At 49.0% G+C, this 17,598-nt stretch overlaps 1 protein-coding gene across 2 annotated transcripts; it reads left to right on the top strand.

Annotated features, from left to right (window-relative positions):
• The first annotated feature begins 217 nt into the window (after nucleotides 1-217).
• On the top strand, nucleotides 218-15,589 carry SNX11 (sorting nexin 11). 2 transcript variants are annotated; one of them, XM_030808004.1, is made up of 8 exons: nucleotides 218-500; nucleotides 3,696-3,755; nucleotides 5,028-5,082; nucleotides 5,566-5,652; nucleotides 6,290-6,390; nucleotides 11,993-12,088; nucleotides 12,263-12,475; nucleotides 14,077-15,589. In XM_030808004.1, exons 3-8 carry the CDS (start codon nucleotides 5,041-5,043, stop codon nucleotides 14,348-14,350), a joined length of 813 nt encoding a protein of 270 aa, XP_030663864.1. In that variant the 5' UTR covers nucleotides 218-500; nucleotides 3,696-3,755; nucleotides 5,028-5,040; the 3' UTR covers nucleotides 14,351-15,589. The 2 variants fall into 2 exon arrangements, with proteins under 2 accessions (XP_030663864.1, XP_030663863.1); XM_030808003.1 differs by lacking the exon at nucleotides 3,696-3,755 and having other exon boundaries at nucleotides 242-500.
• The last annotated feature ends 2,009 nt before the right edge of the window (nucleotides 15,590-17,598 follow it).

The following is a 17,598-nucleotide window of genomic DNA, read 5'->3' as shown; positions in this document are numbered from 1 at the left end:
CGGGACTTAGTGAGGATCCAGGGATGTGGGCTTCCTAAAGCCCCGAACCTCCCACACTGCAGACTATCCCTTGCATAGCGGGAACAAGAGTAACAACCCCCTCACACCCCTCTGCTCCCGGGACCCACAGGCGGACCGTCGCTGACGCCCCCTGGCCGCTGATTGGTTTCCCCTGACAGTGGGCGGAACGCGGCCCCGGATTGGATATTCGTTCACCATCCCTCACCCGGCACCTGCGTCCACTCTCTAGCGTCCCAAGTGAGTGGAGGGGGGATCCCGACTCCAGTCCGGGGCCTTGGCCAGCGGAGCCGCGCCGTTCGGAAGCGGGAATCCCACTCAGAGCCCGGGCCTGTAGGGGCGGGGCGTCCCGGGCACCCGGGATTGGGGCGTCTCCCGTCGTGCACCGGGGCACCGGCGACTCACCCGGAAGGAGAAGCCGTGATCTGGCTATATGGTGGGGCGCGGGCGGTGTCGCTGTGGGGAGCTGGTGCTGTTCTCAGGTGAGAGGGCGTGGGCGGGGCCCCGGGGAGTGGGTGCTGCTCTCCTGTGAGGGGGCGTGGGCTTGAGCGTCAGTAGTGGCACTCGGGATGGTGGCATCGCTTTACATCCTAGGGAGGGACTCTCTTACCACCGGGATTAAGGGAAGGGCTTGCTCGGGATCCAAGAAAGGAAACCCGGCTTTTCAGTTTACCTTCAAAGTATATCTTTCACTTCCTACTCCCCAAGCTTAATCGGAAAGGAAGAAGGACCATGTGGACCTTTCGGTACTAGTTTGTTGAGAATGGAGGAGGAGTGGCCGTAGTAAAAGACTCTGAGAACATTTACTTAAATGGCTAAGACTGGGGGCAGTGGCGAGTATTTTACATGGACACGGGAGACTTGCGGTAGATTGTGGTCGCCTTTGTTACTTACCTTCCAAGTGAAAGGAGTAGGTTAGAGATGGACAAAAAGATGGAGCATAACTGCTTGGTTGAGATCACACAGAGCTTGGTCAGAACTGGGAGCTTCCTCTGTCTAGTACCTGTGATATAATTGGAGGGAGAGCTTTTTGAATTGCTCTCTGCCATCTGGCACTAAAGGCCCAAGACTGAGTAAGAAGGGACGGTAGTCTCAGTAGTTCCATCTACTTTCATCACCTGATTTGTTTCTTAATCTGTCTCTTGAAGTTGTTTAAATGGGAGAGAAAATAAATAGTGAGACTAAAGCCTTGCATTGTTAATATATTGGAAAGCTTTACGATGAATCTACTTTGTAAACAGCAAACAATCGGGTACTTATCAGAGCTACTGGTGCTGGTACAGGTGAAGAAAGTAGAGGAAACTTCAAATGTGGTTGAAAGGGCCCAGGAAATGTAGTTAACACTAAGTTATGTAACTAGCTCTGGTCACTGACTCTAGCCTTATTTGGATGACGTACAGATCCATCTCCCAGATCAGAGAACTAAAGTTGGGAACTTCCTGCTGCTTCTCCAGAGGCAGAACTGAGCTTTTTCTTTTGAGGAGTGGTATCTGTGGGGAGGAATCTAATGGAGAATAGTGGTTGCTAGAAATTACTACTTGGTGTCTAGGTTTTTGTATTGGTTCCAGTGTTTATTTGTTTGTTTTTGAGACGGGGTCTCGCTCTGTCTCCCAGGCTGGAGTGCAGTGGTGTGATCTTGGCTCACTGCAGCCTCCGCCTCCTGGGTTCCAACGATTCTCATGCCTCAGTCTCCCGAGTAGCTGGGAGTACAGGCCTGCGCCACCATGCCCAGCTAATTTTTGTATTTTTAGTAGAGACGGAGTTTTGCCATGTTGGCCAGGCTGTTCTTGAACTCCTGGCCTCAAGTGTTCTGTCCGCCTCAGCTTCCCAAAGTGTTGGATTACAGGCGTGAGCCACTGGGCCGGCCCAGTGTTTTTTTTTTTTTTTTTTTTTTTTTTTTTTTTTTTTTTTTTGAGACGGAGTCTTGCTCTGTCCCCCAGGCTGGAGTGCAGTGGCGCGATCTCGGCTCACTGCAAGCTCCGCCTCCCGGGGTTCACGCCATTCTCCTGCCTCAGCCTCCCGAGTAGCTGGGACTACAGGCGCCCGCCAACACGCCCGGCTAATTTTTTGTATTTTTAGTAGAGACGGGGTTTCACCCTGTTAGCCAGGATGGTCTCGATCTCCTGACCTCGTGATCCGCCCGCCTCGGCCTCCCAAAGTGCTGGGATTACAGGCTTGAGCCACCGCGCCCGGCCCGGCCCAGTGTTTTTAAGGACAGTTACAGCTGAAACTTTTTGTTTTGTTTTGTTTTGTTTCGTTTTTGAGACGGAGTCTCACTCTTGCCAGGCTGGAGTGCAGTGGCGCGATCTCGGCTCACTGCAACCTCTACCTCCTGGGTTCAACTGATTCTCCTGCCTCAGTCTCCCGAGTAGCTGGGACTACAGGCACGCGCCACTATGTCCAGCTAATTTTCGTATTTTTAGTAGAGAAGGGGTTTCACCATGTTGGCCAGTATGGTCTCAATCTCTTGACCTCGTTTTTCGCCCGCCTCGGCCTCCCAAAGGGCTGGGATTACAGACGTGAGCCACCGCACCTGGCCCATCTGGAGGTTTTTTGGTTTTTTTTTTGACAACAGTCTTGCACAGTCGCCTGGGCTAGAGTGCAGTGGCGCGATCTCAGCTCACTGCAACCTCCGCCTCCCGGGTTCGAGCGATTCTCCTGCTTCAGTCTCCCAAGTAGCTGGGATTACAGGCGCCTGCCACCACACCCAGCTAATTTTTTGTATTTTTAGTAGAGACGGAGTTTCATTATGTTGGCCAGGCTGGCGTCTGGAGGTTTTTTAAAAGCCAGTTCATAGCTATTTGTTTCTGAGTGATACCGGCCCCAAAGGAAAGAAGAATTTCTTTATGAAGGTAGTGCAGGGCCCTATGCAAACTCTTCCTGAGACCAAGGGTATGATGATCATTTCGTTCTTAAATTATGGTCCTGAATTTGACAAACCTTTTTTCAAGGCACAAAAGATGTATGAGCTCCACTGAGTGGATGACTGTGATTTCCTTGTCATTGTCTTTCCATTGTTAGTTTTGTTTAAAGACACTTCAGAATATTTAACTCTCTGCTCCTGTGCTGGCAGTTTATCCAATGCCTGCAAAGAGAAGAGAAAAAAAAACCTAAGGAGGTTCATTGTTCACAGCAAATAGGTCTGCTCTTTTTGGCCTCAGACATTTGACTGATACCTGGAATGTTACATATGGGTTGTTATGGAATTGGAATTTCCCACCTTTCAGTTCAGGACCCCTTGGAGGTGGTGGCTGCATCAGATAAAAATCAGATTGTCAGCAAGAATACCATTTAAGGTGGTACTGAAATCACAAAACCTTGGGTTTGCTCAATATTGTGTAGCCCAATTTTGTCATGGACCATGCAGCTTCGTTTCTGCATGCAGTGTTTGTCTGTGGAGATACTTCTGGTATATTGGAGAGAATTGAAAAAGCGGTTTGCTTTGCTAATTTCATGGTGTAAATGAGTTCGCCTTCTTTTGAAATGTTAGCCTTGTGTTAGCAAAACATAAAATAGAAGGAAACTTATTACACAGTCTTCTAATGGTAAGGCAGAACTAATAAGAGAATGTGTTTAAAATTAATTGTGGGACTGTAAAAATGAGTGGGTATGTGAATGGGTATGGGGGGGAGGAGAGGGAGGGCTTAGAGATATTAGAGATAGTCTTGTTTTCCCAGGAGCCGGCGTGGATCATTTGTTGGCAGTACGTATTGGCTGAAGTCAGTTTTCATTTCAAGGTAAATTGGAAAGGGAAATTAAACCTTACTGTTTCTCTCTTAAGAGAGAAGGGGGTGGAGGCGGCAGCCAGGGTGGATGCTGTTGGAATAGTTCTAGAAGTAACAAGATTAGTGCTGTATTTTAACAGAAGGTGACATCATGGGCCCCATTGGACTTGAGTAACCCTGTGCTGCAGCCTTCATGGTCCCCTTGTCGGAGTGGGTGATGTCGCTATACATGTAAACTGCCACATTGGGGAAAATCAGGGGCTGAGGCTTTAATGAATCTTTGCAAAGGAGCAGAACGCATTCTGAGTCAACCTGTGCAGCTGTGGGGTGCTTGGGCAGAAGTACAAACCGGATGGCATGTCAGGAGAGGAAGTAATTAGAACAATTGGCTCGGGTTCCAGAGTATGGATTGGATAAGGGGAAGGTCCCAACTGAGCAACCCACTCAGGTGCTCCTTGGAGTGCTCTAGCTCTATGATTCACCTGTGGGGAGTTGACTGGTTGTTAGTGAGACTGGGAGAAATGCAGAAGCATTGGTGTTTGTGGGGACTTGGTTGTCTCTAAACAGCCGGGAGGGGGCGCCGTTAGGCTCGCTTTCAAAGCTGTGATCTGGCAGGGCACGGTGGCTCACGCCTGTAATCCCAGCACTTTGGGAGGCCGAGGAGGGCGGATCACCTGAGGTCAGGAGTTCGAGACCAGCCTGACCAACATGGAGAAACCCCATCTCTACTAAAACTACAAAATTAGCCGGGTGTGGTGGCACGTGCCTGTAATCCCAGCTACTCAGGAGACTGAGGCAGGAGAATTGCTTGAACCCAGGAGGCGGAGGTCGCAGTGAGCCAAGATTGCACCATTGCACTCCAGCCTGGGCAACAAGAATGAAACTCCGTCTCAAAAAAAAAAAAAAAAAAAAATGCTGTGATGTGAGTGCTCGCCAGACCCTGTTGTGCCTGCATTCTTCAAGGCAAAAGTTTTACATCTGGACCCACCTGTTCTGGCTGCGTGTGACAAACTTTCTGTAGACTCCAACACGCTTTGGGGAGAGAGGTGGCCTAGTTGAGGGCCTGGTCTGGGAAGGGAGGCAAATCCCCCAGGGCCTTTTAGCTTGGCATTGAGCTAATGGGGATTTTTTTTTTTTGCTTCCTCTTAAGTTTTACAAGAACAAAAAGTGTTGCCTGGGTTTCCCCACGGGGGTCTATTAAAAACCTTCAGGGTTTTCCCTGGTAAAGAATGATAAGAGCAGAGGCATATTAACCTTGATCCTGTATCCTCTGTCCTTCATCAGATGTTTCCTTCCAATGGGCTTTTGGTGTAGGATGTCGGAGAACCAAGAACAGGAGGTAAGAGTGTGGTCTCCAGAGAACAGGTGGGTAAAAGTTGGAGAGGGGATTTAGGAGGAAAGAGGACACAGAGATGCAAATCATTAATCATTACCTGCAGTATTACTTTGGTGGTTCTGATGAGCTCAGAATAAAGTCAGGAGAAAGAAATCAATAGCAGAGGCATTCCTAGGAAATGGGGTTCCATTCTGACTAAATTTTCCATTGATTGGAATATACTGGAATGTAAGCTTTATGGGGGCAGGGACTTAGTCTCTTGTTATGCTTTATCCCCAGTGCCTAGAACAGTGTCTGACATGTAGTGGGGCTCAGTAAAAATTTGTAATTGAGTGACTGAATTGAGTGAATGAAAGTTGAATTGAATAAATGAAAGTTGGTGTTGAGTGAATGAAAGTTGGTGTTGGGTGGAAAAATCTAGCAACCTGTGTTGTCAGAGCTGCCTTGCTATGTAGCTGAAGCTGAGGGAACTTTTCTTACCTACAGGAGGTGATTACAGTGCGTGTTCAGGACCCCCGAGTGCAGAATGAGGGCTCCTGGAACTCTTATGTGGATTATAAGATATTCCTTCATGTGAGTACATCAAGCTTCTGTATTGGGGTCAGCGCTCTGCAGCGCTGAGGGGCTTGTACTGAGGTGTAACCTTTTTTTTTTTTTGAGATGGAGTTTTGCTCTTGTTGCCCAGGCTGGAGTGCAGTGGTGTGATCTCGGCTTACTGCAACCTCCGCCTCCCAGGTTCAAGTGATTCTCCTGCCTCAGCCTCCCAAGTAGCTGGGATTACAGGCATGTGCCACCACGCCCAGCTAATTTTGAATATATATTTTTTTAGTAGAGATGGGGTTTCATCATGTTGGCCAGGCTGGTTTTGAACCCCTGACCTCAAGTGATCCACCCTCCTTGGCCTCCCAAAGTGCTGGGATTAGAGGCATGAGCCACCACTCAGGTCAAGGTGTAACCTATTTTTGAGTGTTTCTGGTGGACCCAAGACAGAAGACTTAGAAGAAAGGGAGGGAGGAAAGGAAAGAGAGCTTGAGGTATGTCTTTGAGTTGCTTTTGGGCTGCCTGGTGGCACCTTGCTCTAGTTGGGGACCTGATCAGGTCTGTGGCCTGATGGCATGGCTCCTCAGTGAAAGCAATGATAGGGAGCTCGTGTGAACTTGTCTTTTTCCACTAAACCCTTTTCATGTGCTTCATGTGCTTTCATGTATAGACCAACAGCAAAGCCTTTACTGCCAAGACTTCCTGTGTGCGGCGCCGCTACCGTGAGTTCGTGTGGCTGAGAAAGCAGCTACAGAGAAATGCTGGTTTGGTGTGAGTTTGCTCTTGCTTCCTTCTTGGGTCTGTGACTGGCTTTTTGGGTGCTTATGTAGGAACTGGAGTTGACAATGAAGAGAACTTGCAACATACCAGGCACTAAGGAAATTGGGAAATATGTTGTTTCTTTTTTTGTTTTTTGGGTTTTTTTTTTTGACATAGGGTCTTGCTCTGTTATGGAGGCTGGAGTGCAGTGGTGCGATCATGGCTCACTGCAGCTTCAACCTCCTGGGTTCTAGCAATCCTCCCACCTCAGCTTCCCGAGTGGCTGGGACTACAGGTGCATGCCACCACACTTGCCAAATTTGGAAAATATTTTTGTAGAGATGGGGGTCTCCCTATGTTACTAGGGTGGTCTTGAACTCCTGGGCTCAAGCAGTCCTCCTGCCTTGGCCTTCCAAATTGTTGGGATTACAGGTGTGAGCCACCAGGTCCGGCTGGGAAATAATGTTTTGTTTTTTTTTTGAGATGGAGTCTTGCTCTTTTGCCCAGGCTGGAGTGCAACGGCGTGATCTCATCTCACTGCAACCTCCACCTCTCAGGTTGAAGCAATTCTCTCTGCCTCAGCCTCCCAAGTAGCTGGGATTACAGGTGCCCACCACTATGCCTGCTTAATTTTTGTATTTTTAGTAGAGATGGGGTTTCTCCATGTTGGCCAGGCTGGTCTCAAACTCCTGGACTCAAGTGATCCACCTGTCTCGGCCTCCCAAAGTGCTGGGATTACAGGCGTGAGCCACCACTCCTGGCTAGGAAATAATGTTCTTTTTTTTTTTTGAGACTGAGTTTTGCTCTTGTTGCCCGGTTGCGATCTCGGTCACCGCAACCTCCACCTCCTGGGTTCAAGAGGTTCTCCTGCCTCAGCCTCCTGAGTAGCTGGGATTACAGGCATGCACCACCACTCCCAGCTAATTTTGTATTTTTAGTAGAGATGGGGTTTCTCCATGTTGGTCAGGCTGGTCTTGACCTCCTGACCTCAGGTGATCCGCCTGCCTCAGCCTCCCAAAGTTGCTAGGATTACAGGCGTGAGGCACCATGCCTGGGCTTTTTTTTTTTTTTTTTTTTTTTTGAGATGGAGTCTCGCTCTGTCACTCAGGCTGGAGTGCAGTGGTACAATCTTGGCTTACTGCAACCTCTGCCTCCCAGGTTCAAGCAGTTCTCTGCCTCAGCCTCCCACGTAGCTGGAATTAACAGGGGCTCACCACCACGCCCAGCTAATTTTTTGTATTTTTAGTGGAGATGGGGTTTTACCATCTTGGCCAGGCTGGGTTTTTTTTGCTTTTTTTTTTTTTTTTTTTTTTTTTTGAGACAGAGTTTCACTTTGTTGCCCAGGCTGGAGTGCAGTGACACCCTCCACCTCACAGGCTCAAGCAATTCTCGTGCCTCAGCCTCCCGAGTAGCTGGGATTACAGGTGCCTGCCACCACGCCCAGCTGACTTTTTTTGTATTTTAGTAGAGACGGGGTTTTACCATGTTGCCCAGGCTGGTCTCGAACTCCTGAGCTCAGGCAATCCACCCATCTCGGCCTCCCAAGTGCTAGGATTACAGGTGTGAGCCACCATGCCCAGCCTGGCCAGGCTGGTCTTGAACTGACCTCATGATCCACCTGCCTTGGCCTCCCAAAGTGCTGGGATTACAGACGTGAGCCACCACGCTCCGCCTTTTTTCCTTTTTCTTTTTGAGACGGAGTCTCACTCTGTTGCCCAGGCTGGAGTACAGTGGTGTGATCTCGGTTCACTGCTACCTCAGCCTCCCGGGTTCAAGTGATTCTCCTGCCTCAGCTTCCCAAGTAGCTGGGATTACATGTGCCTACCCCCACGCCCAGCTAATTTTTGTGTTTTTAGTAGTGACAGGGTTTCACCATGCTAGCCAGGCTGGTCTCGAACTCCTGACCTCAGGCGATCCGCCTGCCTCGGCTTCCCAAAGTGCTGGGATTACAGGCGTGAGCCACTGCGCCCAGCCAGATATATGTTCTTAAATCGTATTTTCAAGTCAGTGAAAAAAGTAGAATCTAATTTTGAGTATTTTTACCTAACAAAGCCATACTAACATCAAAAATATTTTTCTTTCTTTATATGCATATATGTGTAGAGCTCAACAAATATACAGCTAACATTTTAAACAGTTTAAATCTGCTTATCAGAAAATTTTAAGCACCTGGACTTATTTGGCAGCTAGTGTTTCCATCCACTCCACATGTAAAAATAATGATTTTTTTTCCCTTTTAATACAGAGGTCCTTTTCCAGAGACATATGAGAGCCTAGGGAAGGCAGTTATTATTTACTCCTCACACCCACCTGCCCAATAAGTCCTGAAAGTGGGGAGAATTACAACAGTGATTTTGCTGTAGGATGGTCACTGAATACTGAGTGGTGATAGGTGGCCTGTTGAGTGACCAAGTCAGTTAGTTAACATGTGGAACTGATGAGGCTATTGTCCTGGGGCAGGCCCTAATAAACCAGGTGAAACTCCGTTCCCCTGACAAATCCTATATCCTCCAGCCTGGCCTGTTTTTTTTGTTTTGTTTTTCTTTGTTTTTTTGAGACGGAGCTTAGCTATGTGAGCCTCTGCCGGTCACGGTGGCTCACGCCCAGCACTTTGGGAGGCTGAGGCAGGTGGATCACGAGGTCAGGAGTTCAAGACCAGCCTGGCCAAGATGGTGAAACCCCATCTCTACTAAAAATATAAAAAATTAGGTGGCGGGCGCCTGTAATCCCAGCTACTCAGGAGGCTGAGGCAGAGAATTGCTTGAACCTGGGAGTCGGAGGTTGCAGTGAGTTGAGATGGTGCCACTGCACTCCAGCCTGGTGACAGAGCGAGACTGTCTTAAAAACAACAACTACAAAAAAAATGTGAGCCTCAGCAGCCTCAAATGCCTGCGGTCAAGGGATTCTCCCACTTCAGCCTCCCAGGTAGCTGGGACTACAGGTATGTGCCACCATGCTCAGCTAATTTTTGTATTTTTTGTAGAGAAAGGTCTCACTTTGTTGCCCAGGCTGGTCTCTCAAACTCCTTGGCCTCAAGTGATCCTCCTGCCTCAGTCTCTCAAGTTGTTGGGATTACAGGTGTGAGCCACTGCGTCCCACTCCAGTTTCTTCTTCCTTTTGAAAAATAATAGTTGATGGTGGATGTGGATTTCTTTTTTTTTTTTTTTGAGGCGGAGTCTTGCTCTGTCACTCAGGCTAGAGTGTAGTGGTGCGATCTCGGCTCACTGCACCTCCCGGGTTCAAGGGATTCTCCTGCCTCAGCTTCCTGAGCAGTTGGGATTACAGGTGTGCACCACCATGGCTGGCTAATTTTTGTATTTTTAGTAGAGACAGGGTTTCACCATTTTGGTCAGGCTGGTCTCCAACTCCTGACCTCATGATCTAGCCACCTTGTCCTCCCAAAGTGCTGGGATTACAGGTGTGAGCCACTGCGCCCGGCCTTTTTTTTTTTTTTTTAAGATAGAGTCTTGCTCCTGTCCCATCATGCAGGCTGGAGTGTTTGCAGTGGCACGATCTCAGCTCACTGCAACCTCCACCTCCCAGGTTCAAGTGATTCTCCTTCCTCAGCCTCCTGAGTAGCTGGGATTACAGGGGTGTACCACTGTGCCCTGCTAATTTTCTTTTCTTTTCCTTTTTTTTTTTTTTTTTTTTTGAGATGGAGTTTCACTCTTGTTGCCGAGGCTGGAGTGCAATGGCTTGATCTTGGCTCACCGCAACCTCCGCCTCCCAGGTTTAAGCGATTCCCCTGCCTCAGCCTCCCGAGTAGCTGGGGATTACAGTCATGTGCCACCATGCCCGGCTAATTATATATTTTTATTTTTATTTATTTATTTTTTTAATTTTTTTTTTTTTTTTTGAGACAGAGTTTCACTCTTGTCGCCCAGGCTGGAGTGCAATGGCAGGATCTCAGCTCACTGCAAGCTCCGCCTCCCGGGTTCATGCCATTCTCCTGCCTCAGCCTCCCGAGTAGCTGGGACTATAGGCGCCCACCACCACGTCCGGCTAGTTTTTTCTATTTTTAGTAGAGACGGGGTTTCACCGTGTTAGCCAGGATGGTCTCGATCTTCTGACCTCGTGATCCCCACCCGCCTCGGCCTCCCAAAGTGCTGGGATTACAGGCGTGAGCCACCGTGCCCGGCTGTTTTTTTTTTTTTTAAAGGCGAGATGAGGTTTCACCATGTCGCCCAAGCTGGTCTTGAACTCCTGAGCTCAAGTGATCTGCCCACCTCGGTCTCCCAAAGTGCCAGGATTACAGGCATGAACCATGGCACCAAGCCGGGAGTGGGTTTCATAAACAACATAGGGTGCCTCGGCTTGGTGGCTCACACATGTAATTCCAGTGCTTTGGGAGGTTAAGGAAGGAGGATCACTTGAGGCCAGGAGTTTGAGACCAGCCTGGGCAACAGAGCAATACTCTGTCTCTACAGATACATAAGTAAATAAATAAATAAATTAGGTGCACACAGTGGCACGTGCCTGTAGTCATAGTTATTCTGGAGGCTGATACAGGAGGATTACTTGATCCCAGGAATTTGAGGCTGCGGTGAGCTATGCTCACGATTATGTTACTACACTCCAGCCTGGGCAACCTGGAGAGAGCAGCTTGGAAAGCAATACCTTGTCTCTAAAATCAAACAGACAAAAATAATGTATCAGTGGCCGGGCGCGGTGGCTCACGCCTGTAATCCCAGCACTTTGGGAGGCCGAGGCGGGCGGATCACGAGGTCAGGAGATCGAGACCATCCTGGCTAACACAGTGAAACCCCATCTCTACTAAAAATACAAAAAATTAGCCGGGCGTGGTGGTGGGCGCCTGTAGTCCCAGCTACTTGGGAGGCTGAGGCAGGAGAATGGCGTGAACCCGGGAGGCGAGCTTGCGGTGAGCCGAGATTGTGCCACTGCACTCCAGCCTGGGCGACAGAGCGAGACTCCGTCTCAAAAAAAAAAAAAAAAAAAAAAAAAAAATAATGTATCAGCATGGGTTTTATAGTCATAGATATGGTTCCAATATGAGCTTTGCTGCTTACTAGCTGTGTAACAGTGAGAAATTTACTTAACTTCTCTGATCTAAAGTGAGTTAATATCTTTCTCACGGGATTTTGGGATGACTAAATGAAATCGTGTTTATAAAACATTTAGCACAGTCTGACTTGACACTTGGCATGCAGTCAGTGTTAGCACCACCCCTTATTAAAAGCTAATTGGGGCCAGGCACGGTGGCTCATGCCTGTAATCCCAGCACTTTGGGAGGCCGAGGCGGGCAGGGATCACGAGGTCAGGAGATCAAGACCATCCTGGTTAACATGGTGAAACCCCGTCTGTACTAAAAATACAAAAAATTAGCTGGGCGTGGTGGCCTGCACCTGTAATCCCAGTTACTCGGGAGGCTGAGGCAGGAGAATGGCATGAACCCAGGAGGCGGAGCTTGCAGTGAGCTGAGATCGCACCACTGCACTCCAGCCTGGGCAACAGAGCGAGACTTCATCTCAAAAAAAAAAAAAAAAGCTAATTGTATTGATTAGGCCTCTGTTCAAGGGATTTCCTTGAACAAAGGCTAGAATGACTATCTTAGATGTTACACTTATCATGGGTGTTATATCATGTGGCTCCACAGGCCTGTTCCTGAACTTCCTGGGAAGTCAACCTTCTTCGGCACCTCAGATGAGTTCATTGAGAAGCGACGACAAGGTCTGCAGCACTTCCTTGAAAAGTGAGTGGACAGAACAGCTGGTGCTGGCCACCGAGGGTGGAGGCAGGGGTGGAGGAAGGTGCCAGGCGGGATGGCGCTCCCTGCTCAGGTAGCCAGAAGTTCTTCAGAGGATGGGGAATGGAGAGCAGGTCCTCAGGGTGATGCTCTGTGTTGTGCTATCTGTGTTTTCCCCAGGGTCCTGCAGAGTGTGGTTCTCCTATCAGACAGCCAGTTGCACCTCTTCCTGCAAAGCCAGCTCTCGGTGCCTGAGATAGAAGCCTGTGTCCAGGGCCGAAGTACCATGACTGTGTCTGATGCCATTCTTCGATATGCTATGTCAAACTGTGGCTGGGCCCAGGAAGAGAGGCAGAGCTCTTCTCACCTGGCTAAAGGAGATCAGCCTAAGAGGTAACTGGAGTACTCTTTGAGATAGCAGGGGCTAGGTTTGCTATAACCTGGACCAGAGAGGTGTCCATTTGTTAGGGAAAGTAATGTCATAGCATTGGTAGCCTTTCACAGCCTTTCTTGTTCTTAAGGTGCGTGGCTTTCTATCCAGGTGGGTCTGTGTTAACCCACCACTGGGTAGCAGGGGCTCCTACTGAAACCTGGGGAGAAAGAAGGGAAAGCTTTCTCATTTATTCGGTTTTTTATTCCTCCTCCCTCCCTTTTTATTTATTTATTTTTTTGTGTGGAGACGGACGCTCACTCTTTCGCCCAGGCTGGAGTGCAATGGTGTGATCTCGGCTCACTGCAACCTCTGCCTCCTGGGTTCAAGCGATTCTTCTGCCTCAGCCTCCCGAGTAGCTGGGATTACAGGCACCCGCCACCACGCCCAGCTAAGTTTTTGTATTTTTAGTAGAGACAGGGTTTCCCCATGTTGGCCAGGCTGGTCTCAAACTCCTGACCTCAGGTGATCCACCCATCTCAGCCTCCCAAAGTGCTGGGATTACAGGTGTGAGCCATTGCACCTGACCATTTCTTTTTTTTTTTTTTGAGATGGAGTCTTGCTCTGTTGCCCAGGCTAGAGTGCAGTGGCACAATCTCAGCTCACTGCAAGCTCCGCCTCCCGGGTTTATGCCATTCTCCTGCCTCAGCCTCCCGAGTAGCTGGAACTATAGGCGCCCGCCACCACGCCTGGCTAATTTTTTTTGTATTTTTAGTAGAGACGGGGTTTCACTGTGTTAGCCAGGATGGTCTTGGTCTCCTGACCTGGTGATCCACCCGCCTTGGCCTCCCAAAGTGCTGGGATTACAGGCGTGAGCCACCGCACCCGGCCTGTTTTTTATTTTTTTAAATTGAGATAGAGTTTCACCAGGTTGCCCAGGCTGGTCTCCACCTCCCAGACTCAAATAATTCACCATGCCCAGCCATTTTTTTTTTTAATCAGGCAGCCTCCTGAGTCAGAATAGGCTCAGAGAGACTTCTCTTTCCGTTCATTTTTTTTTTTTTTTTTTTTTTTTTGAGACGGAGTCTTGCTCTGTCACCTAGGCTGGAGTGCAGTGGCGCAATCTCGGCTCACTGCAAGCTCCGCCTCCCGGGTTCACGCCATTCTCCTGCCTCAGCCTCTCCGAGTAGCTGGGACTACAGGCGCCCGCCACCACGCCCGGCTAATTTTTTGTATTTTTAGTAGAGACGGGGTTTCACCGTGGTCTCGATCTCCTGACCTCGTGATCCGCCCGCCTCGGCCTCCCAAAGTGCTGGGATTACAAGCGTGAGCCACCGCGCCCGGCCTCCGTTCATTTTTGTTTATATGTTCATACTCTTTTTTTTCTGAGACGGAGTCTCACTCTGTTGCCCAGGCTGAAGTGCAGTGGTGTAATCATAACTCACTGCAGCCTTGACCTCCCAGGCTCAAGCAATCTTCTAGCCTCAGCCTCCTGAGTAGTTGGGATTACAGGCACATGCCAACATCCCTGGCTAATTTATTTTTATTTTTTTGTCGAGACGGAGTCTCCCTATGTTACCCAAGCTGTTCATACCTTTCGTTTCCCTTTCCCACTCTTTTCCAGTTGCTGCTTTCTTCCAAGATCGGGTAGGAGGAACTCTCCCTCACCGCCTCCCAGTGAAGAAAAGGACCATTTAGAAGTGTGGGCTCCAGTTGTTGACTCTGAGGTTCCTTCCTTGGAAAGTCCCACTCTCCCACCCCTCTCCTCACCATTATGCTGTGATTTTGGAAGACCCAAAGAGGGAACCTCCACTCTTCAGTCTGTGAGGAGGGCTGTGGGAGGAGACCATGCTGTGCCTTTGGACTCTGGTCAGTTAGAAACAGTTTTGGAAAAGTGAGCTCTGGGTTCTGCTCTGAGATGGTCAGAGAAGATGCGGGCCAGGAGACTTACTCAGGTGGGACTGGGCACAGGGCAGGTATGTGGGAGGCTGGGCTGCTTAGTGTTTTCTAGTCGCCTCTGCTTGGGCTGATCGACAGAGGTCAGTTATAACAGCCCCTTATGCCTCTTCCATGGGAACAAATACTGTGCAGATGTTTGTAAGTTAAGTATAAGACCCAGGGGCTGTTGATTTTGAACAGAACCCCATATTACTGTCCTGGGAGCTGAGTTTCTGCAGGTCATTTGTATGTAGGACCAGGAGTATCTCCTCAGGTGACCCGTTTTGGGGACCTGTATGTGGCAAATTCTAAGCTGCCATATTGAACATTGTCCCAATGGGAGTGGTTATGTTGTATCCCCATCTTGGCTGGCTTCAGTTTTTGCTGTAGCCCTAGAGCACTTTGTTTCTGGGAGGCTGGCCTCTTGCCTACCTCCTTGCATGGACAGGGGGATGAATATTTACTCTCCCACCTCCTTGCTTTTTCTTTCACTGATACCACTGAATGGAACTGGTGCTGTGACTCCTGCTGCTGGGGATTTATGTCCCGAGTCCTTAGCCTGGCTGAGTGGAGCCTGAGACCTGCACAACAGCTCATGGTCATGCATGAGAGAGAAGTGGCTGGTCAAAGCCAGAGGGAACAGTAACAGCCCAGGGGCCTTTATTTTGGGAAAGGCTGTCTGGGGCTGTCACTGTCTCTTCTGGTTATAAAGCGGAGATGTGGCTATCTTTTCTGCAGGGTTAGAGTGGGCTCCTTTCTTTTTGGAATCCTTTTCTTCTCCTTTGGTAACAGCTCCCTGCCTCCAGGGCTTCCGCCGCCAGCGTCTCTGCTATGTTGCGCAGTGCAGTGGGGTGCAAGGGCTTTGTTTCTGCCTGCCTGAAAGAGAGGCCACTGGGGATGGAGATGAGGAACAACACACTCTCCTTCAGACAATGAGGCATTCTGTCCTCCTGCTGCCATTCTTCATCTCCAGTGAGAGCCAGAGCTGGTAGGAGCCGAATGCCACAGGCATTCTGCATTGCTCTACTCTTAGGTTTGTGTGTGTGATCCTTCCCCTCCCTGTCGCCCACTCCTCCCTCCTCTGGCTATCCTACCCTGTCTGTGGGCTCTTTTACTACCAGCCTATGCTGTGGGACTGTCATGGCATTTAGTTCAGAGTGGAGGGGCTTTGGCCTGAAATAAAATGCAAGTATTTAAGATTGTTGTTGCAATTTGTGTCTAACAAGCTGTAGCAGAGAAGGAGGGAGTGAGGGCTGGCAGTAGTTCCTTTCATAAATCATGAATTTATCAGTGTGGAAATAATGCTTCAGAACTGTGCTCTGTAGCCCTCCTGCATTGTGTGTGCAGCTCAAGTTCACCACTGGAGGAGCGATTGTCTTGCAAAGAGCTGGGATCCAACTCTTCTCACAGTTCCGGGCATGAACCTTGTTAGGTATAATTTACCTGATGCTGCTTCCATCCTCGCAGTCTGTCTGAGGTGCCAGGTGCTGAAAGAGAAATAAAGTTTGTCAACAGGCAGATTCAAAGCCCTGGCTGGTATTCATCCCTCTTTCCTGCCCGCCTCCCCTGGGTCTCTCCTTTATATGATGCAGCAGAGCAAGGCGAGGATAGAAAACCTACAGAGGCAAATCCAAAGTGTCAGAAGAAGTTCATTTAAAAGGGGAAAAAAACTCCATGCGCAACCCTCACAAAAACCCGACAGATGCTAAGCTAATGGCATCCGCTCTGCCGATTGGTGGGAATGGCTCATGAATATTAATGAGCCCAATGCTCCAAATGGTGCAGCTGTGAACCCAGCTGTGCCTGAAGCGCTCTGATCTCAAAACGTCCAGACAGGAGCCGGAGGTGGTCTGTGTCAATTCCCTACTCAGCCAAAAAAACAGCAAGCTGGGTTGGCCTTCTTCTGTTTGCTCCTTTTCTTCCTGGAGTTGGTGTTCAGCAGCTAGTTCTGCCAGCCAGCTAGGCTGCTGGGACAGCAGGAGCCATTCAAAGACATGGATGTGATTTTTCTGACTCCCAGCTTTTTTAATGATCCATCAGCAGCGTGCATACAACAGCACCTCAGTTAATCTAAGGCCAGGCACCATCTCTTTTCAGTCTCTCTCTTAGCTGAGTATAGGCCTTGGAAGGAGAAGTCCTAGGAAGGAAAGCACTTTTCTAATAATAAAAGCCTAGGGTCATCAGAAAAGTAGCGCACATGAGTTTTCCTCTCCATCCAGATAGTGCCATAGGCCCCTCTTCTGTTTTGCTCTGTCCCTGCCTGTACCCAGGCCTAGCCACTGTGGCTGGATGACCTCTAGGAAAGATGGAGGATTAGCTGGGGGGAGTGGCTCATTGAGCTGTTTTGTAGGACAAAAATGTTTTGTTTAGAATTTAGTTTTGAGTCAAGTTCTATCCTGATTTAGTCACCTTTCTTCTGTCAGATACTTCCATGGCCCACATCTGGTCATCCATTACCCAGGTTGACTGATGCCAAGCTTGTGGGGGTCGTTTGGTGGGAGGAAATGTGTTTGTGTGTGAGGAGGGTGTTTTCTTACATTAAAATACTAAGTTTTATAAGCATAATTTTATTGGCCCTTCTTAGTGCCTAGCAAGGAAGGTGGGTTAGGTATATGCTCCTTTTTTCATTGAGGAAACTGAGCTCAATGTTTTTGTGTTTTTTTGTTTTTTTTTTGAGATGGGCAGCCTTTGCTGCCCAGGCTGGAGTGCAGTGGTACAATCTCGGCTCACTGCAACCCCCACCTCCCGGGGTCAAGCAGTTCTCCTGCCTCAGTCTCCAGAGTAGCTGGGATTACAGGGGCCTGCCACCACACCCGGCTAATTTTTGTATTTTTATTTTTATTTTATTTATTTATTATGATTATTTTTTGACATGGACTCTTGCTCTGTTGCCAGGCTGGAGTGCAGTGGCGCCATCTTGGCTCACTGCAACCTCCACCTCCCGGGTTCAAGTGATTCTCCTGCCTCAGCCTCCCGAGTAGCTAGGACTATAGGCACGTGCCACCACGTCCAGCTAATTTTTGTATTTTTAGTAGAGATGGGGTTTCACCATGTTGGCCAGGATGGTCTCGATCTCTTCATCTCATGATCCACCTGCTTCAGTCTCACAAAGTGCTGGGATTATAGGTGTGAGCCACCACGCTTGGCAATTTTTGTATTTTTAGTAGAGATGGGGTTTCACCATGTTGGCCAGGCTGGTCTCGAACTC

Source organism: Nomascus leucogenys, unplaced genomic scaffold (genome assembly GCF_006542625.1).
Source record: "Nomascus leucogenys isolate Asia unplaced genomic scaffold, Asia_NLE_v1 Super-Scaffold_258, whole genome shotgun sequence".
Lineage (NCBI taxonomy): Eukaryota > Metazoa > Chordata > Mammalia > Primates > Hylobatidae > Nomascus > Nomascus leucogenys.
Note: the sequence above shows the minus strand (reverse complement) of the source record. Positions and strands in the feature narration are given on the sequence as shown.